The 21,668-nt window shown below is 53.9% G+C and overlaps 2 protein-coding genes across 8 annotated transcripts; one reads left to right on the forward strand and one right to left on the reverse strand.

Moving 5' to 3' along the window:
* Nucleotides 1–4,174: 4,174 nt before the first annotated feature.
* On the forward strand, nucleotides 4,175–8,447 carry TMUB2 (transmembrane and ubiquitin like domain containing 2). Of its 2 annotated transcripts, XM_029212459.1 has the most exons (4): nucleotides 4,175–4,215; nucleotides 4,807–4,880; nucleotides 6,181–6,729; nucleotides 6,982–8,447. In XM_029212459.1, the coding sequence occupies exons 2-4, from the start codon at nucleotides 4,846–4,848 to the stop codon at nucleotides 7,346–7,348; spliced, it is 951 nt and encodes a 316-aa protein (XP_029068292.1). In that variant the 5' UTR covers nucleotides 4,175–4,215; nucleotides 4,807–4,845; the 3' UTR covers nucleotides 7,349–8,447. The 2 variants fall into 2 exon arrangements, with proteins under 2 accessions (XP_029068292.1, XP_029068293.1); XM_029212460.1 differs by lacking the exon at nucleotides 4,807–4,880 and having other exon boundaries at nucleotides 4,180–4,215.
* ATXN7L3 (ataxin 7 like 3) lies at nucleotides 7,982–15,974 on the reverse strand. Of its 6 annotated transcripts, none has more exons than XM_029212457.1 (13): nucleotides 15,764–15,974; nucleotides 14,297–14,407; nucleotides 13,866–13,998; nucleotides 13,491–13,662; nucleotides 13,202–13,299; nucleotides 12,994–13,016; nucleotides 12,622–12,667; nucleotides 12,384–12,412; nucleotides 11,987–12,055; nucleotides 11,674–11,717; nucleotides 11,327–11,398; nucleotides 11,076–11,233; nucleotides 7,982–10,962 (listed from the first exon to the last, which is right to left on the reverse strand). In XM_029212457.1, exons 2-13 carry the CDS (start codon nucleotides 14,345–14,347, stop codon nucleotides 10,814–10,816), a joined length of 1,044 nt encoding a protein of 347 aa, XP_029068290.1. In that variant the 5' UTR covers nucleotides 14,348–14,407; nucleotides 15,764–15,974; the 3' UTR covers nucleotides 7,982–10,813. The 6 variants fall into 6 exon arrangements, with proteins under 6 accessions (XP_029068290.1, XP_029068288.1, XP_029068285.1 ...); XM_029212455.1 differs by having other exon boundaries at nucleotides 8,323–10,962; nucleotides 12,384–12,469; nucleotides 12,622–12,688; nucleotides 15,764–15,805; XM_029212452.1 differs by lacking the exon at nucleotides 15,764–15,974 and having other exon boundaries at nucleotides 8,323–10,962; nucleotides 12,384–12,469; nucleotides 12,622–12,688; nucleotides 14,297–15,505.
* Between the last annotated feature and the right edge of the window lie 5,694 nt (nucleotides 15,975–21,668).

A 21,668-nucleotide genomic window follows, 5' to 3' on the forward strand; every position in this document is an offset into this window, starting at 1 on the left:
GAACAGCACAGGGATATAGCCAATATTTTATAGTAACTATAAATGGAATATAACCTTTAAAAACTGTGAAATGGGGCTTCCCTGCTGGCGCAGTTGTTAAGAATCTGCCTGCCAATGCAGGGGACATGGGTTCGAGCCCTGGTCTGGAAGATCCCACATGCTGCGGAGCAACTAAGCCCGTGCGCCACAACTACTGAGCCTGCGCTCTAGAGCCTGCGAGCCACAGCTACTTAGCCTGTGCTCTAGAGCACCTGTGAGCCACAACTACTGAGCCTGCATGCCACAACTACTGAGCCTGCGTGCTGCAACTACTGAAGCCTGCACACCTAAAGCTCGTGCTCCGCAGCAAGAGAAGCCACTGCACTGAGAAGCCTGTGCACTGCAACAAAGTGTAGCCCCCGCTCACTGCAACTAGACAAAGCCTGCGTGCAGCAATGAAGACCTAAAGCAGCCAAAAATAAAAAAAATAATAAAATAAAAATTGTGAGTCACTATGTTGTACACCTGAAACATATAATATTGTAAATCAGCTATATCTCAACTTAAAAAAAAAAAAAAAAGACTTCACTTTTGGCCAGAAGACAACTCTCTCAAATTCCCTATCTCTTCCCCCAACTTCTCTGAATGCATCTATCATTCATTTAATAAATTTTTATCAAGTACTCGTTGCATGCAGGCATTGGATAGACTTTGGGAATACTGGAATAAAAACAAACAAAACACAGTTCCTGCCTTCAAAGAATTTGGTAAGACAGAAGAATGAAAAATGACGTGTAATGTGGTAAATGTTATGGTAGAAGCCAACCCATGGAGCCTTGGGAACACAGAGTGTATGTTCCTAACCCCAGATGGATGGATTGGGTACCTGGGGCAGGGGGCAAGCCAGATTTCCCACATCCTCTGCAGGGCAAGCCCAGATATCGGCCCAGCCCTCCCTGGCTCCAGAGGCCACTCTGCTCAGTCATTTATTCCCTTCTCAGATTGCATTTATCTTCACTTCTCCCCTTCTCCTCTGCTCTTTCCTCTTGGCTTATAAACATCTTCAGGAGTCTCACATCTCTCAAGCCGCAGGCCCCCACCCCCCACCCCCGCCAATATTCCCTGTTCCTCTCTAGCCTCTACCCTGTTTTTTGGGAAGAGAACAGTAAGGGGTGCTCTTCACACTGCTGATGGGAATGAAAATAGGTACAACATTCTAGAGGACAATGTGGCACCGTGTATCAAAAATCTTAAAAATGTGAACATCCTTTGACCCAGTAATTCCACTTCCTGGAATTTACCCTAGGGGAAAAAAAATCATGGATGTGTACAAATAACTGTCATAAAAATGTTTATTAAAATGTGGTTTAAAAACAAAATACTGAAAACAATCTAAATGTCTATCCAAGTGAGATGATTAATTTTAAAAAGTATAGTGCAACGTGGAAGGTAATACTGTTGAGCAGCTATTTAAAACTGTGCTCTGATGCTACAAAAATATTCACCAACATGTGAAATGCTTTATGGTAATAGCTAAGTGAAAATAGTAAGGGACCAAATATTGACAATAAGATTATATTTTATATATTATATATATATATATATATAATACATACACACACATACATAGAGAGGAGGAGAGAGAGAGGGAGGGAGAACTGGATAACTTTAGCTATACCACTAACTGCATAACTTGGACAATTATTTAGTCTCTCTGAGCCTCAGTTTCCAAATCTGTAAAGTGGATACAACTTGAGGTACTTGATAGGGCTCCATGAGATAATGTATGTGAAGTGCTTAGCACAGTACCTGGCATATAATAAACTCTCAAAAGCATTAACAGTGGTTCAACTCAGTGCTTTTTCATCCCCTCAAATATTTATTGAGAGCCCTCGAGCCTGCTGTTCTCTCTATTTGGAACTTCACTTGGTAGATCTGTACTCATTCTTCAAAATTTTCTTTAATTGTACTATGATGCCCTGCCTTCTCCTGTGTTCATCACAATAAAAACACTAAACTTTAAATCCAAAACGTACATTTATGCAGAAATCGAAACAGTACCTTTTATCTCACAAACATAAAGTTGATCAAAAGAAGTCAGACAAAAGAATTGAAAGCAGGAACTCAAACAGATACTTGTACATCAGTGCTCACAGCAACATTATTTATAATACCCCAAAGGTGGAAACAACACAAATGTCCACTGATAGATAAATGGATAAAGAAAATGTGGTATATACATACAATGGAATATTACTCAGCCTTAAAAAGGAATGAAATGATATGGTCTATAACGTGGATGATCCTTGAAAACATGCTAAGTGAAATATACCAGACAAAAAAGGACAAATATTGTATGATCCCACTTACATGAGATAGCTAGACTAGGCAAATTCATAGAGACAGAAAGTAGAAATAAAGGGGGGAGGAGGGAAAGGAAAGGGATAAATAAAGGAAATGGATAGTGATGATGGGTGCACAACATTGTGAATTAATGTCACTGAATTAGCCACTTACAAATGGTTAAAATGGACTTCCCTGGTGGCGCAGTGGTTGAGAGTCCGCCTGCTGATGTAGGGGATACGGGTTCGTGCCCCGGTCCGGGAGGATCCCGCATGCCGCGGAGCGGCTGGGCCCGTAAGCCATGGCCGCTGGGCCTGCACGTCCGGAGCCTATGCTCTGCGGCGGGAGAGGCCCGCGTACTGAAAAAAAAAAAAAAAAAAGGTTAAAATGGTAAATTTCATGTATATTTTACCACAATAAGAAAAGACTGAAAAAGAAAAAAAGAAGCCGGACACCAAAGAGTACATACTGTTTGATTCCACTTATACAAAATACAAAAACAGAAAACTATGGTGACAGAAATCATAGTAGTGACTACTCTTTGCAAGTTAGTGGCGAAGAGGCCTGAAGGGCAGTTCTGGGGTCATTTTCTATTTCTTTCTTTCTTTATTTTTGGCTGCCTTGGGTCTTTGTTGCTGTGCACGGGCTTTCTCTAGTTGTGGCGAGCGGGGGCTACTCTTCGTTGCGGTGCGCGGGCTTCTCATTGCAGTGATTTCTCTTGTTGGGGAGCACGGGCTCTAGGCGCACGAGCTTCTGTAGTTGTGGCACGCGGGCTCAGTAGTTGTGGCACGTGGGCTCAGTAGTTGTCGCTCGTGGGCTCTAGAGCACAGGCTCAGTAGTTGTGGCGCACGGGCTTAGTTGCTCCGCGGCAAGAGGCATCTTCCTGGACCAGGGCTCGAATCCGTGTCGACTGCATTGGCAGGAGGATTCTTAACCATTGTACCACCAGGGAAGCCCTCATTTTCTATTTCTTGATCTGAGTCCTGTTTCCACCGATGTGTTCAGTTGGTGAAAACTAACGAGCTCTTCGCTTTTGAGTTTTCCCATCAGCATTATTTACACTTCAATCAATAGTTCACCGGAAAACAACAGCAAAAACCCCAAAACGTCTTTAGAACAAATTTTAATTTCAAAAATCCGGATAAATTCTTGTAAATTCTTGTAAGCTGAACCTTTTTTTCCCTGTCTTTCTCGGGGCTCCTGCTTTTCCTGTGTCCTAAGCCTGCAATGAATCTGTGCCTTCTTTTGAAATGCTTTCTTGCCTTATTTACCAAGGTTCCACACTACCTGGGGCCGCATTCTCGGAGCACCGGCTGGTGACTAAATTGTCTCCTTGTCTGTCATCTCGACTAGCCCTGAGTTGGACTCTTTGAGATCAGAAAGACCAGTCCCGGCTGATTCCGCTAACCCGGAGCTCAGTGCGCGCTGCAGAGCAGTAATAAATCCAATCAGCCCGGGAGGCTGGGAGCAAGGCCGGAAGAAAAAGGCTGCGAAGAGGAAAGCGCCGCTCTGCTGTGCCCAGCGGTGCCAGCCCGCTCGGACATCCAGATGCGAAGTCACACCCCTTGCCCAAGCACCTCCCGTAACTCCCTCCTGGCCCCGCCCCTCATCCATGGGCTCCTTAGGCCCCGCCCACCAGGCGTGGCCTTGCCCCGGGAGGGCCAGGATCCCGCCAACAATAACTCCGCCCCTCCTTCCGCTGAGAAACCTGTCCCTTTTATTTAAAGAATACGTTTACGTCACCCCGCTTTACGTAGCTTGTCGTCATCAGTGCAAGGCGCGGAGGCGGAACTTCCTGTCTCTGGTTCTAACAGCTTCCGGGAGAAGCCGGAAGAGACCGGACCCTGGACAGAATCAGGGCTAGCCAGCCCCTCCCCCGGCCCCCACAGAAAGGTGAGTCCACGGGCCGTCTTGGCGAAGTCAAAACACTTAGTCTGGCCGCTTCAGGTGAGGATCTCCTTCCTTATCCAGGCACAGTACCGGTCCAGATCCCCTTTAATTTCCCATGTTCCCCCGCGTACTCAAGCCCCGCCCCCAGTCTCCCGGCCCCGCCCCGAAGTGTGAGGGGTGTGGATGGTTTGTGAACCCCTCACCTGACTCTACCCGTCTTGGGCTGGGAGAAGCGGGTTTGGCCACGGCGGCCGGAGGTGGGTGGACCCACGGACTCCTCTCCAGCGCCGCGGGAATAGGACCGCCCAAACGCGGAGCCTTCGCGTCAGAAAAGGCAGGATCGGGGACCCCTCCTCACCGCGCCGTCAGGGTCGCTCACAGGTTGAGGAGCGAGCAAAGGCCTCTGAGGAGGGAGACCTGGGGTCCTGCCCAGTCCCTCCCCTCGAAAGTTCCCTGTGCCTGTGCCAGTCGTTTTTGCCTCTGTTCGCCGCAGTTTCCTTTTCTTTAAATCAGGGTTAATGCCGTTAACCTTCTTACCATTAGGGATTAGTTGTGGGAGTGATAAATAACTGCTACTGTTTGTTTACTGAACAGTTGCAATGTGCCAGGCACTGTGCTAAGTATTTTGCTTCGATGATTTCCCGTCATCTTCCAAACAACCTTATGAGGTAGGTACTATTTTTAACCCCATTTTACTGATGAGAAAGCTGAGTCTCTGAGAAAATTGTTTGAGGTTACAGAGCTAGTAAGAGGCAAAGGGGGTTATAGTTAGTTTGGGGTCTTTTTTGTTTGTTTTTTTTCCTGATCCCAGGGCCCATGTACTAAATAAGGATGTGAAAAGTATTCAAATGTTGATATGTTCCGCAGTGTTCTTTGAGCAGCTACTGTGGGGTTATGCTGGGCACTACGGTACATAGAGAAATACATGTGAACCTTGTCTTCCAGGGGTCTAGTAGAGAGATGGACTGGTAGCTAAGTATAATGAAGTTTTATAGGTGCTGTGAGAATAGCCTGGTAATGATAATCATCAGACTGGATTTGCCCAGGGACAGCTTTGAAAGCAGCAGATTCTCCAAGGGAAAGCGTAGGTACTCCAAGGAGCAAGCAGATATCCTTCCTACCTTTCTAAGAAACTGCCGAGGGAGAACACAGGACAAGAGGGGAGATTGCGATATGGATTGTGAGAGCCATTTTGGAATCTTGTCCGAATCAGTTCCATGCAGGTAGTGGTTTTGCATTTGTGAGCCTACAGTGACCCAGGAGGGTGGTGCTTCTGGTGTCTGTTCTGCTTTGCTGCCCGAAGAATTTCGGAGGAGGCAGACACAATGTCCGCTGCATAGTGTCTGTTGATGGCCCCTACTGAGCTGTCCCTTTGGGTTGGTCTGACTTTGCTTTTGATAAATTAATTTTCTTTGGCTCTTGACATCTGGACCTAGATCCGTGACTATGAGTGAGACTGAGTTCAAATGACACAATCTGGCAAGAGTGGCTGCGCTATGCCTCCAAAGGGGCCCCAAATAAAATATTCCGGGCTTTTTTGGTTTCTCTGAAGCCACCTTAGAGGCATCTCAGGGGGGGCATAGTTGCTTTACCAATAGATAAAAATCCTAGAGAAACTCAGGGCTCACAGAAGCAAATGTTTTCCCCACCTGCCAAAAAAGCAACGAACAGTAACAGCAGCAGCAGCAGCAGCAAAGCTGTAAGGTTTTCCTGATGATCCGTGCTTACTCGGGGGGTGGGAATGTGAGAGAGGAAGGGCGTGGAACCTGAAAGCCAGCGTTTCAGGTTAGAGGCAAGGGGTAAGCCCTTAGCTGTAGATTGGGGGTCCAGAGTTCGGAAGGTCTGTGTCTCTACAGGACACTGAACTCCATTTTCTTTCGGGGCTGGGTCAGTTAGAGCCTAAACAAACAGGAAACCTGCTTGCGAGCCCTCATGCCCTGCTGATGCTGTCCCCCTTCGTTCCCGCAGTGTGGACCCAGTCAGCAGCCAGGCCATGGAGCTCTCTGATGTCACCCTTATTGAGGGTGTGGGTAATGAGGTGACTGTGGTGGCAGGTGTGGCGGTGCTGATTCTAGCCTTGGTCCTAGCTTGGCTCTCTACCTACGTAGCCGACAGCGGTAGCAACCAGCTCCTGGGCACTGTTGTGTCAGCTGGCGACACATCCGTCCTCCACCTGGGGCATGTGGACCATCTGGTGGCGGGCCAAGTCACCGCAGAGCCAACCGAACTCCCACATCCATCAGAGGGTAATGATGAGAAGGCTGAAGAGGCTGGCGACGGTGGGGGAGACTGCACAGGGGAACCCGGAGCTGGGGGCGGTATTGAGCCCAGCCTTGAGCATCTGCTTGACATCCAAGGCCTGCCCAAAAGACACGTGGGCACGGGGAGCAGCGGCCCAGCGGTGCCCCAGAGAGCTGAGGACAGCGCCTGCCTCATCCACGTGCGGCTCAAATTCCTCAATGACACCGAGGAGCTGGCTGTGGCCAGGCCAGAGGATACTGTGGGTGCTCTGAAGAGGTAGGTGGGCTGGGAAGTGGGAGGCTGCTTGTACCCCATGCCCCCAGCCCTTGGTCTTCTCGGAGGAGGCTGATACAGACGTGGGAGCAGCAGGGAAGCGTCAGGTGCGGCCCTTACAGGGCGGGTGGGGGAGTACTTCCTTAGAAAGCCACCGTGCAATTTCCCCCCAGTGCCTTGCTTTGTTGGTCCAGGCCTTTCGGCCTTCTCATTCCTTGCCCTCTGTCTGTCCTTCTGTCTGTCTCATCCTTACAGTAAATACTTCCCTGGACAAGAAAGCCAGATGAAACTGATCTACCAGGGCCGCCTGCTGCAGGACCCAGGCCGCACACTGCGTTCCCTAAACATTACCGACAACTGTGTGATTCACTGTCACCACTCACCCCTTGGGTCAGCTGTTCCAGGCCCCTCGGCCTCCCTGGCCCCCTCTTCAGCCACTGAGCCGCCCAGCCTCGGCGTCAGTGTGGGCAGCCTCATGGTGCCTGTGTTTGTGGTGCTGTTGGGTGTGGTCTGGTACTTCCGTATCAATTACCGTCAGTTCTTCACAGCACCTGCCACTGTGTCCCTGGTGGGGGTCACCGTCTTCTTCAGCTTCCTAGTATTTGGGATGTATGGACGATAAGGACCGTAGGGAGAAAATGAAAGGCGTGGTCTTCCTCCTTTATGGCCTCCCCCCTTTCCTGGCCAGAGCTGGGCCCAAGGGCCTGGGAGGGAAGGGTGGAAAGGATGTGGTGGGTCCCCCTCCATAGGACCCAGGAGGCAGGCACGGGGCCTCCCCTTCACGTCCACGAGGGTACAGACATCCCCTCTGTGCAAGCACAACTCAGGTAGAAATGAGAATGTCATCTTCCTTCACTTTTAAGGTCCTGAAGTTCAGAGGTGGGCTGGTATTCCAGCTCAATGGGGAGCCTGGGCTCTGAGGATTCCCTCCCAGCCGTGGCCCTAGCTCTTTCCATTATCCTGCATGTCTGCTCCTCAGCCCCCAGGGCTGCCTGTCAGGGCAGTTCAGCATGGCCCCAGCATACTTCTAGAGGGAGCCTGGAGTATCTTTCAGTTCCCTAGTGGAATATCCATCTTTTGAGACTGAAATCACATGGGCAGGAGTGAAGTTTGTGTCAGCCTTCCCTGTAGGCACCTGGCCACCTCCACCTTCTCCCTCCACCCCGTAGCAGGAATAGGGTGTTCTCTGTGTTCTGGATGGTTTCCAGTGTTCTTTTTCTTTTCAAAGCACTTTGCTTATATTCTTTTTTTAAAAAATAGTCCCTTATAGAGCTCAGTCAGGAAGGGGATTGGGGCACAAAGCCAAGCCCCCAGCATTGGGAGAGGCCGGGCCACAGCTGCTGCTACCCTAGGCCTAAGGCTGTAAGCAAGAGGCAGCTCTGGCCCTCAGCCAGCGTCCTACTCTGCCCAGCTCCAAGGACGAGCTCTGGGATGGAGCACTGGGCCCCAGGCCCTTGCCTCTGGGGCTCTTGGATGGAGGGCCGTATCTGTGACTGAATAAAGTTCCATTTTGTGGCCGTGGAGTCTCCTGTGACATTAAGAGAATGCTGTTGCTCTGCCCGCAGCAACACGGGAATGAGGGTGGGTAGGCCGGGCTACCAACGGGAGATGCAGTTTATTTACACCAGCAGCCATGGGGGCAGGGGGAATACACAGCGTTTACAAAGTTAGCTACCTGTACAGGATGGATTACATATGCAAAAATAAAAATCTCAAGACCACAGGACAGCGTGAGCCCCACCCCCCTCCCCCAATGACCCCAGCATGCGGTAATGCCAGGCGGGTGGCCCCTGGGCATGCGGGGGGGAGTGATGCATGGAAGGAAAAGCCACCGGCCATGGAAATTAGTACAGAACCCCCCCACACACACTCAGACACATGATAGAATACAGGGTGGACGACACCTAGCCGGGGTGGGAAGGATGGGAATTGAAACCCACACAGCCTGCTGTTAGAGGGAAGGGAGTGGGGAGCTCCTAGCCCCTGTTCAACTACATGGTAGGGGGGGCACACTCTCCCCGGAAGGAAAGGGGTTTGCTCCCTCAGGGTCTCTGCTGGACCAAGCCCATCTCTTACCCAGCCTGGGCAGGGGGCTCTGCCCTGAGGGCGGGCCAGGGAACAATGGGGAAGTGGATGTGGACAAACCAGTTCCCAAACTACTTCCCACTTCTCCCTCCTCCAACCAGAAGGGGGAAAGGGAGAGGCCAGAGGTGAAAGGGTGTACTTATTAGGGCCTGAGCTGCAGCTGCCTCTCAGAAGGAAGAGTGGCCCGCGGCCTTCCTCCCTTCACCTTCAACCTACTCCCAAGTCTTCATTTGGGAGCAGGCTGGAGGCTGGCTGAGATCCTCCTTTCCCTCTGGCTTCCCTTAGAGGGAGAAGGCTGTGGAAGAGCGAGAACAGAGGAGCCCAGGCCCCAGGATTTATTCTAACTCCTGCCAAAATTTGGCTTTTTAAAAAATAATCAACAATTCTTGGGTTAAAAACCAGTTTGTAACCAGGCGTCAGCCACAATCAGAGCCACCCCAGGGGGAGATTGGGGTTCCAGACAGGGTACTACAGCCCTATCACTTGTTCCCTTAACCCTCTAGGGTCCCTAACCCAAATCAGTCCAACCAGTCCTGGGTACTAGCTACCCAAATGTGGGATGGCTCCTCCTGGGAGGAGGACAGGGGACACGTCCTGCAAGTGCCAGAGAACATGGCTCAGGGTCAACTCCATGCCTGTGTCAGTCAGCTCTGCTCCCCGCCCAGACTGCAGGCCTCCAGCTCGGCTCCTGAGAGCCATGGTGCCCGCGTGGAGGTGGGACGATACATCTCTTCAGGATGTAGACCAGGCAGGTGGGCACACTGGCACCACAGTCCCACAGAGGGGCACTGTCTAGGCATGGCACCCCTTCCCCCTCCGCTGACAGCCCAGAGCACAGAGACCACCCTCTCTTCCTGCCCCACTCCTAGCAAGGGGGGAGAAGTAAAAGATCAGGATTTTCCTCAGAGCCCCAAACCACAAGTACAGAATAAATAACTTAAAAGCGGCTAAGGAAGGGGAAACAGGGCAGGCTTCAGAGGCAGGAGCATCGAGAGAGGAACTGGAGCTGGTCAAGGTTAAAGAGGGGGTGGCAAGCAGCAGTTGGGAACTTGGGCTGCCCTGGTAGGGCAGTGGGGCAGGGTAGGCAGGAGGAACATGGGGCCACCCCAGGAGGGTGAGGCTGGGCCCCTTCCTGGGGCAGGGAATGAGGTAAGAAAACATTTCAAATAAAGCAGCACCGTTCCCTCTCACCTTGGGGCCCCACTCCTCGCCAGCCCTGGGTCAGGGAGGAGAGGTAGGGGGGGAGTCATTTTGATACACAGCTCCCTCTTCCTACCCTCCCCCTGCCCTTGAAGCTGTAGAGGCTGGAGGCCCTTTCCTGGCACCCAACAACAAAAGGACAGCTCCTGCTGCCAAGGAGGCCCATGGGGACTGAGGGGAAAGGGCTGCCCCTGTGAGGGGCAGGGAAGGCGGCGGCAGTTCTGGACGCCTACCTCAGCAGACAGCTCGCTGTGCCTGCCTACCCCTGGGATGGGGGCGTTTGATAGGCTTCTTCTGCACACAGACAGGACACGCCCAGCCCTGCTCCTCAGCTGCAAGCACCGGACCCATTCACATTGCTGAGGGCAGCTGGGGGAGGCCCCCCTCCAGGCTCAGCTTCCAACCCACCGCCTCCCGGGTAGCCACGATGCTCCTCGGCAGGGCTTAGTCCAGTTCCTGGGGTGGGGGGGCGGCAGTGCCCTGGCACAGTGCCCAGGTCAGGCCCCTGGCCTAGCTGGACATCCAGTAACTCACAGAATAAATAGGAAAACCGCCTCCCCACCGAACTTATGTCCAAGGCATAATATGTCCAGGTCTGAGTCCTGCACGCCGAGGGCTCGTGCTCCATCGCAGAAGACCCTGACACCCCCCAGGGGTGCATAATTGGATCCTCTGCCTGCCTGGCCCACCAAACTTCCCAAGCCCAAACCCCCAGCAGCCGTCCATTTGCCAGGCTATGCCACCTGGGTGGGGGTCGGGAGGGAGGGCTCTGCTCAGCCAAAGGCTATCCCTTGCACCCAAGTCAGTTGATGTCATCGTAGATGCTGGGCGTCGGGGGTGCCGGAGGCTTTGGCTTTTTCTTCTTGTTGGAGCCCAGGCCAGAGGCAGTCCCTACCAGGCTCAGATGGGATTTCTTTTTCTTGGTTTTCCGTGACTCGGAGCTGTTGGTACCTGAAGAGAAGGAGGCGCGAGGGTTGAGGGGAGGGTTGTGGCAGGGGAACGCAAGGTGCTCCCCGTCTTTGGCTTCGGGCAGAGAGCCCCTGGGGCCCATCTGTATCACCTACCTAGACCCCATCCCTGATTCTCACTCGTCTTGGAGGAACCTGAATCAGAGGGTGAGAGATCGGAGGAGCCATCCCACTGAAGCCGGCTGATCAGGGCCTGGCTGTCAGTCATGTCAAAGCTGTCATTATCCAGGGAACTCTCGACCTCTGGAAGGACGCTGGAAAGGGAAGAGGCCAGAGAAGGGCTTCAGGGATACCAATCGTCATCCTTAATCTCCACAACCCACCACCTTTCCTGGAGGATCACTCACGCCGAGGGTCCAAGGAAATAAATCCGCACGGCTCGCCGCTGCTCATCCGTGTGCTGGGGGCAGCGCAGGGACCTGGTGGGGAGAGAATTATCAGACCCTGACAAGGCAGGAAGGGTCTGAGGAATACAGGTGAAGCCCCTCCCCTCAGCAGAGGTGGGAGGGACGGACACAGGCAGGGAAGGGATGAACGGAGAGCCCCCAGATTGTGGCCTAAGGCCTGACCATTAGAAGAGGGGAGGGGAAGGGTGGGAGTCCCGCTGCTCAAGTCCAGGGGTACTCCCGACCCGTGTGCCCAGGGTGAGTGTGCAGGAGGGCCCCCTGGCCCTGTTCCTAGGTTCTGAGCTCACCTTGTGCACATCTTCTTGGTGTGTTCAGAAATCACCCCACATTGCTGGAAGAGGAATATAAGCTGAAAGGAGGGATGGAGGAAAGCCTACTCTAGACACTAGGCATTCTCTTCTGTACACATGCTAGACTGTAAGCAGAAATGGCCCCAGGGTGTCCACGGCAGACGGCCCCAGACCACCAATGGCCAGGAAGCCTAATTCCAGAGAGAGACCTAGGTGCCCTCACTGCCATGTCAGCAGCCTCTTTCAGGGCCTCAACCACTGCCTGTGGCTCAGCTCGCTCCCGAGGGCCTCCCCTTCCCTGGTCCCTCACCGTGGTGAGCAGGCTACGCAGCTCCTCCGGCCCCAGGGTCTCGTAGCTGATCCCAGTTGAGTTGTTATACTGGGCAAGAACCAGAGTTAAAGGTTAGAGAAGGGGCAGCCAAACAAGGGAGGTTGCGGGGCTGGGGGGGGAGGTTGCAGAATCAGTCCCTCTCATCCCTTCCTAAGTGAGAAGGCCTTAAGACTGCCCAGCAGTTTTCCAACAATCCCTTCCATCCCACCTGCACAGGGGTAAGGGGTTGGGACCTACAGAGAACATACATATGCAAGACCTAAATACCCCATCTAGTGCTTCTGGCTGTCAGCATTCTGATCCCCACTTGTCCAATCCCACGCAACTCACAACAAGGACAATGAGAGGGAACCTACAAGGGGCAGCCCCTACTCACCTTAAAAGGATCCGAATTGCTAAGTTCCCCTGAAGAAGAAAAAAGAAGGGGAAGGGTGTTTGATGCAGAGGTACAGACAGAGAACCCTGAAAATAACCAGAGAGGAAGTGGGGGTGACAGAAGGATCACAGGCCCTCCCTCGATACCCCGGCCCGCCCCCCGCGCCCCCCTCTGCCCTCCAGCAATGAGTCCCAGAAGACACAGCTAGAATCACTCCCGTTGTTCCAGCCCCACTTACCATTTTTGTGTTTTAAAGACTTGGATCTTCGAGGGGAATTGGGGTTCTGGAATGGGAGATACCATAGCTTTGGGGAAAGGGTAACGATAAGGGGGAGCCGAGAACCCAGGGAAGGAAAAAAGATTTGACAAAGAAGCATCCTCAAATCCCTACTCTTCCCCATCAGTAAGAGGCCCGTCTACCCAGACTCCCTCCTCCCACCTTCCCCCAAGGCCTCTGCTGCCCTCCTGCCCACCAGACACCCTCATCCCAGAACCCAGAGAGGTACCCAGCGACCTCAGACTTGAGTCAAGACACCCGAGGACTCCCTACCCAAAGGGGAGGGTATGTGTCCTTCGCCCAAATCTCCCTCATGCTTGCCCCAGCTCTCACCTTGTCTGATTTCCTCTTCTTGGCTGTGTAGGACAAAAGGATAAAAGGTAGGGTCACTTTAAGTTCCCAATCTAAGGGCACCTACAGCAAAGTACAAAGCTACACTCTCCCCCCTCATTCAGGATAACAACTTGTGACCGTTACATACCCAATTCCTGCGAGCCCGCCTCACCCCAATGGCCCCCAAATTCCCCAGATCCCCAAACACCTTTCTTCTCTGAGCCATAGGACCAGTCGTTGTCATTGATGTCATCGTTATCCTCTTGGTCACTCTCAGACTTGTTCATGTTGTTGCTATTGGCAATCCTGCCAAGGGTAGGGAAGAGGAAGGGTCAAGGCTGCCACCTCTCTGCCCCCGACTTCACAGGTAGAGTGGAGCATCTGGGGCCAAGCATGACCCACCCTCTGTGCCCTACAAATGCCCCTGGAGGGCTACACCATGGGACGGGCTGCAAAAGGTGAGCCGCTCTGGTTCTAGCAGGGGGAGAAGCCCTCACCGGCGGTTGGCGATTCGACTGCTGTTCCGACCCATTCCCAGGCACTTCTCCAGATGGGGAGCAAAACGGGAGGCGGCAATGCTGCGGCTGCAATTGGGGCAAACACACTCCTTGCTCTTCCACTGGTTGAAAACCTGTCCAAAGATGTCCAACCCCGGCTGGTCCACGATCTCTGGGGACAGGAGAGGCGTGTCGATCAGGGCGGGCAGGGGACCCTCACCTCTCGTTCCCACCCATGGCCCCATGGCCTCTTCAAAGCCCCTGCCTAAGCTCACAGGAGCTCCACGTTCTACATGTGGTGTGGCTGCCAGAGAAGGACCCTCCAAGCACTCCCAGGACAGGGCTAGACTGCTCTCCTTCAACCCTGAAGCTCACCAAAATCCTTCATGCTATCAGGGTCCGTGTCGTCCAGGAAGAAATAGCCACACTTGACAGCCCGGTGTACCTCAAAGCAGAATCCCAAACAAGAATCCTCGACCAGGTCCGCGTATATCTCCTGAGCGATGGCCTGGGCCCAGGGGAGAACATCCAGGGTCACAAGAGTCATAGTCCCATGGACTGAGAGCAACTCTCACCAACCAAATCTCCTGCCAATTCGCCCTGGTCAAAAATAATGCTTTCTTTGCCATCTTCCCCATCTTGACTTCGAGTTCTTTCTTCTTCTGGATCCTCGGGCCTTCTTAGCTGGCTATTCCCTTTAAGGAACAAGGCTGACTACCCAAATTCCTCTCTGGTGCGGATGCCAGATAAAGTGACGAAGAAACATCAAGAGAAAGAACTGGAGGCACACGTGGGGGAGCCCTCACCTCTAGTTTGCTGTTATCCAGGCCAGACAAAGACATTTCCTCCATTTTCATTTGTAAACTCTTGTGGAGACGGCGCTCTGACTGCTCATAGCACAGCGGGCGGCAACACGGCTGCACACATGGGGGTGGGGGTGTTGGTGTGAGTCCAAGACACCTCTGATGACTGCCACCTCCCCTCCGCATCTCGCTGCCCAGAGCTCAATGGTGGCATCGGGATCTACCTCTCCCTAAAGCCTAGGCTCACTAAGTCTGGATGGTCCTTCAGGGCCTGAAACCCAAGGGTGGCCTAGTCCTTCCCAAGCCTGAACTCAGGCCCTGGACTCTACTGCCAATCAGAGTCTGGGTCTACAGGAGGCAGCAGCTCCCCCCAGGTCCCCAAAACTCAAACCCCTCTTCGATACCCATGGTGCAATGCAGCAGGGGGAGGAGAAGGAACTCTAAGGCCTCAAAGCAAACCCACAGGGTGTGGCAAAGAACTGCACAGACTCCTAAATACACTCCCCTCCCTTCGCTAGGCTCTCCTCAGAGCCACCTCTGCTTTCAGCCAGGATGTCCACTTGGGGGGGTACTGCTACCAGAAGTAGGAATGGCCCTAGGACCCTACAACCTTCACCCCACTCTATCTTCCCTTGCAATAAGCCTGCCACTACAGAAGGGGAGCAGAGCCCACAGAAATCTAGAGCTAAAGGGGCATTTCTAGCCACCATGAGCAAGAGAAGGTAGAGTCCGGTGGAATGGCAGGCCAAGAGTGGGCACTCCCCTTACCTGTTCTTCTTTTAGATAACCACCCTCCCTCCCTCAGGACCAGCCCGGAAGTCTCTCCAAGAGCCCCAAAGTCCAGGAATCCCCACCAAAGGATTCAGAAACAGCGCCCACAGTCCGGGGCCCCTCTGAACGGTGGGTACGAGTTTAAGGAGCTGCCGGCCTAGAGTGGGGTGGGGACTGACAAATGAGCCGGGGGCACTGGGGAGGGTAGGAGGCCGGGCCTCGGCTCTTCCCCCGTCCCTGCGGCACTGCTGCTGCATCATACCAACTGGGGGGAGGAGAGCCGAGCCGCCGGAGGCCGGCGCCGGTCCGGGACAGACCGACCCTTAGAGAGTGGGCAGAGTGGGACGCGTCCCGGCCCCTCTTCCTCCCCGCCCGCCGACAGCCCCGGCCGGCCGGGGAGAGGAGTCCGGGAGGGTGTCTCTATTGTCCCGGGGGCTGGGGCCTGGCTCCCTAACAAAGGCCCCGCGCCCCCTCCCCGGCCGGCCCTGCCCCGCCCAGGGGGGACCCAGACAGGGGGAGAGCGGGGGGCCCCGGCCGGGCCGGGAAGCCGGGGGAAGCCGGGCGTTTCCGCGGCGGCCCGGGGGGAGGGGAAGGGGCGCTGACCCAGACCTGGGGGGAGGGGGCCCAAGCCCCGCCTCGGGCCCCGCCCCCCGCCCCCCGCAGGCCCCTCCCCCGTCCCCGTCTCCGTCCCGTACTCACCCCGCCCGGGGGGCCGCGCCGGGGCCCGGCGGCCTCTCAGGGCCGCGTCCTCCGGCGGCGGCGGCGGCGGCGGCTGCTCCGGAGCCCCATGTCCGTCGGTCCGTCCTCGCCTCTCCCCGGGGCCCAGGGCCCGGGGCCGGGGGGTCGGGCCGCCCCCCCGCCTCGCCGCCTCACCGGGCGGCCATGGCCCCTTCCCCTCCCTTCTCGTCCCGTCGCCGCCTCCTCCTCCTCACCTCACCCCGCCCGCGCGCAGTCCGCGCGCCGTCCGCGCGCCCCTCCCCCCGCCCCCCACTCCAGCCCGCCTCTCCCGGGCGGGGGGTGCGGCGCGAGCCCGGAGCGCGCGCGCGTGCCGCGACCGGAGGATGGATGGATGGAGCGAGCGAGAACGCGAGCGTGCGCGCGCGCGCCCCTCTCCCCCCTCCCTTCGCGCGGGCGCGAGGCCAAGCGCGAGCGCGCTCCAACCTCCTCCTCTTCCTCCTCCCGCCCCTCCTCAACACCCCGCCCCCGCCCTCCCTTCCTCTTCCTTCTTTCGCTTTCGCGCGCCCAGCGACTGCTCGCGCCTGCTAGGAGGGCCCGAGCGCGTGCATCTGCCCCGCGGCCGCAGCTCGGCAGCATTTGCTCCAGGGGGCGGGGACCGGGCGGGGAGGAGGGGCGCCACGCCGCCGTCCAAAGTACCGGCGGACAGGGACGGGGGCGGGGAGATGGGCGGGGCCTTCGGGAGCCACCTCGGCCAATTGCCGTCTCGCCCCGGCCCGGCCGGCCCAATAGGATGGCGGTGGGTGGAGCGGCGTTCAAGGTGAGGTGCGCGGTGCGCTGGGGGCGGAGACGTTGTGCCGTCCCGGCCGGCTCCGGGGCGGGGGCAGCGGGTGGCGTCGAAAGAGAGCGCCGGCTCCCAGCCGAGCCTGGGACGCCTTCCGGCCCAGGCTCCCCCGCCCTTCCCTCCGGGCTCCCGGCTCTTTTTCCCCCCAGCGCCCCCACCCCGGAGTTCACCCCGAAGCGTGCAGTCGCTTCTGTGAAGAGGCCAGAGTTGAAGTGGGACGCAGCAACTCAGGCCAGAAAACCTGAAGGGGGCTCGTCCGAGCCTCGGTTCCCCGTGTTCCTGGGCGGGTCTCAGCCCACTCCAGGCCTGAGAACCAACAGACGCCCGAGTTGAGGGTCCTCCGCTGAGGGCAGAGGCCGAGCTGTGCCAGTCTGAGCGGAGCGCCCTCCCCGCCGTCATCCTAATTTAGATCCCACACCTGCTCGCCTTTCCTGCTTCCGGAACCCACGCCGGACCGCCCCCCACCCCACCTCTCCTCTCCACAGCTTGCCAGTCAGTGGCCAGACCCTTACTCCGACCCAGTTCTACTTACTCCCCAGTGTGTGCCCATATCCGCGCGCTCTCACAGTCCCTCTTCTGGAGCAAAGGGCCTTTCCCAGCCGCAGTAGATGCTTAGACTGGCGCTTCCATCTCAGTTACTCTCTGTGTCTGGAGTCCTAAAACGGGTATATGACGGCCCTCTTCCTTCAGAAGATGAGATTAAATGAGGAAAGTCTTAAATCATATACTTCGGGACCATCACTGATCCTTTAGTCTTCAGCAAGCATTTATAGAGGCAGTAGTCCTAAGTGGTTAAGACCAGGAATCATCTGAATTTAAATCTGTGGACTTGACAAACGAACTTGAGCAAACGAGCTCTCTGTTGCCCCAGTTTACACTGTTGTCACCGGGTATAATGATAGTACCTATCTCATTAGGTTGTTGTGGGGATTGACAAGTCAGTGCCGGAGAAACTCGGCTCAGTGTGTTTGATAAATAAATCTTAGCTGTTACTCTTACGGTGCGCTGTTAAGAATTCTTATGGTGCATCCGTGCTGGGATGCAAAAATAAAATAAGACAGTTATACTTCCTCAAGAAGTTCACAATTTGTGGGGTAAACAGATCTGTAGGAAAATAATTGCCAGTGTAATAAGAATAAGAGAGCTCGGGACTTCCCTGGTGGCCCAGTGGTTAAGACTCTGCGCTTCCACTGCAGGGGGCACGGGTTCCACCGGTGGTTGGAGCTGACCATAGGGGACAGAGGTGGCCAGGTGAAGGAATCAAATGATGTAAAAGCGTTGGTCAGGAAAGGCTGCTTTTAGTGGGAGAGGAGCCAGGTCAAGGCAGGCCAAGAAGGCACTAGATATCTCACACAGAAGTTTCAGAAGTGAAGTGCCCAGGGACTTGCCTGGTGGCGCAGTGGTTAAGAATCCGCTTGCCGATGCAGGGGACACGGGTTCGAGCCCCGGTCCGGGAAGATTCCACATGCTGCGGAGCAACTAAGCCCGTGCGCCACAACTACTGAGCCTGTGCTCTAGAGCCCGCGAGCCACAACTACTGAAGCCCGCCCGCCTACAGCCCGTGCTCCGCAACAAGAGAAGCCACAGCAATGAGAAGCCCGCGCACCACAATGAAGAGTAGCCCCCGCTCACTGCAGCTAGAGAAAGCCTGCATGCTGCAACTAGAGAAAGCCTGCGTGCAGCAACGAAGACCCAACACATCCAAAAATAAATAAATTTATTAAAAAAAAAAAAAAGTGAAGTGCCCAGGAGTCTGGGCACTGGCTGGAACATAGGAATATATGGGGAAATAGCAAGAAGTAAGCAGGGCAGACCATGCAGGACTAAGGGTGTTCTGAGGAGTCTGCGGGCTTTAACCCTACAGGCTGTGAGGAGTCCTCAAGGGGAACTGTTTGACTTGCATCTTAAGTAGATCACTCTGGAATGTGGAGTCTGGATAGCTTAGAAGTAGTAGGTTTTCGTTATAGCTTGAGATGTGTGGGGTAAAGGAGAGAGAGACCCTGAATACATCATTAACCAAGATGGGGAACTCTGAGGAGGAGATGTGAGGATACAGGACAATGACAAGTTCAGTTTGAGATATGTTGGAGTTACTGTGGAATCAGCTGGTGGAGACTCTCAGAAGGTGTTTGAACTTGAGTCTAGAGCAAAGTAGTGAGGCCAGGACTTCAGGTGTCTCCACAGTGTGAATCAGGAATTCTCCACTCCGATGACCCTGATCTGTTTCTTAGTCTCGGAATATGTGCAATACATCCTGCCCTGAGGAATTTACACATGCCCAGGAAGCCTTCCTATCTCCTCCCTGTTTACCTAAATCCTTCCTCACTTCACCCCTGGCCACCCTCACAAGAAACTCCTTTAAAACTGGATTGTACTATTCATTTGGCACTTGGCCTGAGCAGTCTGTGGTGGTGACCTCTTTGGGCACATGCCCGGTCTCCACAGTTAGCACCAGTCAATAAACACTAAGGACTACACTGGTCCAGGCTCTGGGCGAAGTGCAGTGAGCCAGAGAGACACACAGACCTTGTCCTAGTGGGGCTTACAGCCCAGCAAAGCCTGAAGTGGAAGAAAGATTGAATGTGAAGGCATCCAGGCTGCTGAAGAAACAAATGCATAGAGATCTTTTAGTCAGGGGGTCAGGGGAGGCTCCCTGGAGGAAGTGGTCTTTTAAGTGGAGCCCTGAATTAACTAGGAAGAGAGGTGAAGAGGAACATTCTAGGCAGAGGGAATGGTTATGTGCACAGGCAGAATGTGGGAAGAGAGTGTGGTGTGTTTGAATCTTGGATGGCTTGTGTAGCTGGAGTTGGGCAGAGAGGCCAGCAAGGGCACCAGATCCCCCAGGGCGTTGTGGGCCCTATTTATTCCCTCATTTAACAAATATTTCCTTTTTTTTTTTTTTTTCTTTTGGCTGCATTGCACAGCATGTGGGATCTTAGTTCCCTGACCAGAGATCGAACCTGCGTCTCCTGCAGTGCAAGCACAGAATCTTAACCACTGGACCGCCGGGCAAGTCCCTCAACAAATAATTCTTGACTGTAAAATGTATGCCAGGCACTTTTAGGTGCTGGGATTACTGTAATGAATGAACAGATACGTTGCCTTCTACTTGGAGAGATAGACAATGAACAAGTAAACAGATACAGAAACAAGGAGATGTAGAAGAAGGCCTCTCTAGAGAGGGTGGTCAGGGAAGGCCTGTGAGGTGACATTTGAGCTTAAGTCTGAAGGATGGGAAAAACAAGCTATCTGTAGTGTTGGAGGAATGGCATTTTGGGTAGAGAAAACAAGTGCAAAGGTCCTGTGGTAGGCATGCTTGAGGAACAAAAGACAGATCCCTTGGCTCGATCCTTGTGAGTGATTAGGAAGAGTGGAGTGAGAGAAGGGAGAGGGGAAACAAGGGTTAGGCCTTTTAGGGTCATTGTAAGACAAGGAGTTGTAAGTGTAAGGTCATCAGATTTGTTTTAAAAAGATAGTTTTGGTTGCTGTGTGCAGAATGGACTGTAGGGGGCAAGAGAGCAAGCAGGAAGACCAGTTTTAGGTCTTTGCAGAAGTTGAGCAATGGTGATGGCCTGAAGAGGATGGGGATGGAAGCAGGTAGACAGATTTGAGAGAGATACGGGAAATGGAACGGACGGGTCTAGGTGAGCGAATTTCACCTCCTTTCACTAAGAGATGAAATAGGGAGCGAGGACTTAAGGATGATACACTGATTTCTAGATTGAATGACCAGATAGTTAGTGACCATCTGGGGTCTTGAGGTATGAGGTGCCTGCAAGATATCCCGAAGGATACACTGAAGTCTGTACGGGTCTGCAGCTTGGAAGAGCGGTCTCTATAGAGACCACCTTTTGGAATGGTTACTATGGGTGATAACTGGGGGTTCATAGAGTGACTTGAACACCTAGGATAGAATGAGGAGGAGGTGGGACTTCCCCTGGTGGCACAGTGGATAAGACTCCATGCTCCCAATGCAGGGGGCCTGGGTTCGATCCCTGGTCAGGGAACTAGATCCCACATGCATGCTGCAACTAAACGTTCGCATGCCTCAACTAAGGAGCCCACGTGTCACAACTCAGGAGCCCATGTGCTGCAACTAAGGAGCCCACCTGCCGCAGCTAAGACCCCACACAACCAAATAAGTAAATAAAATAAATATTAAAAAAAGAAATAAAATCAATCCCTTATTTATTTAAAAAAAAAAAAAAAAAAGAATGAGAAGGAGTGGATGCCAGCAGAGTAGACCAAGAAGTCAAGAGACAGGCAAGTGGGACTTCCCCGGTGGTCCAGTGGTTAAGACTCCACACTCCCAATGCATGGGGCCCAGGTTCAATCCCTGGTCAGGGAAGTAGATCCCACATGCCGCAACTAAGAATCCACATGCCACAACTAAAAGATCCCTTGTGCCGCAACTAAGACCCAGAGCAGCCAAATTAATTTTAAAAAAAGAGAGACAGACAAGTGTCCACTGGGTGTAACTGATGAACTTGTTGGTGACCTCAGCGAGTCACCTCAGGGGAATAGTGGGTGGGAGGTGAGGAAATGGGAGACCATGAGGGGCAAGGAGCTTTTCAGAAGTTTGGCCAAGCATGAGAGAGGGGTGTGGGGTGAAGGGAGAGGTCTTAGATGGCCCTGGGTCGTTAGCCCTTGGTGGTTGCAGGAACCCAGCCAAGGCTTGTGGAGGGAAGGCTGTCCTCCTTAACATCAGAGAGCAAGTCATCTCAGCCCAGCCCACTTCCCATCAGAGGTCTGGGTCATTAGGAAAGTCATTCCTAACCCTGGTGAGGCTGAGGGCTCAAGGTGGGAGGGTTACCCCAACTCCCAAAGATAAGCCCTTGCATGACCATGGTGAACACCCCTGACCCTAATGGTTCATTCATCACCTCCGTTTTTCAAGGCAGTGCATTCCGGGAGAAAATAATGTATCTGTTTCCCAAATTCTCAGGCCTTAGTGGTCTGACAACCCGAGGTGAACAAACTGAATTGAGAAAGTGCAAGAACAGTAGCACGAAACAATGTGAAGGCAGGCTGCCTACGGAATGAGGAAGATGGTTCTAGAAAGAAGGGGCAAACAAGCTGGCTTCA

This window comes from Monodon monoceros, unplaced genomic scaffold, assembly GCF_005190385.1.
Source record: "Monodon monoceros isolate NGI ecotype Baffin Bay Population unplaced genomic scaffold, NGI_Narwhal_1 Super_Scaffold_9, whole genome shotgun sequence".
Lineage (NCBI taxonomy): Eukaryota > Metazoa > Chordata > Mammalia > Artiodactyla > Monodontidae > Monodon > Monodon monoceros.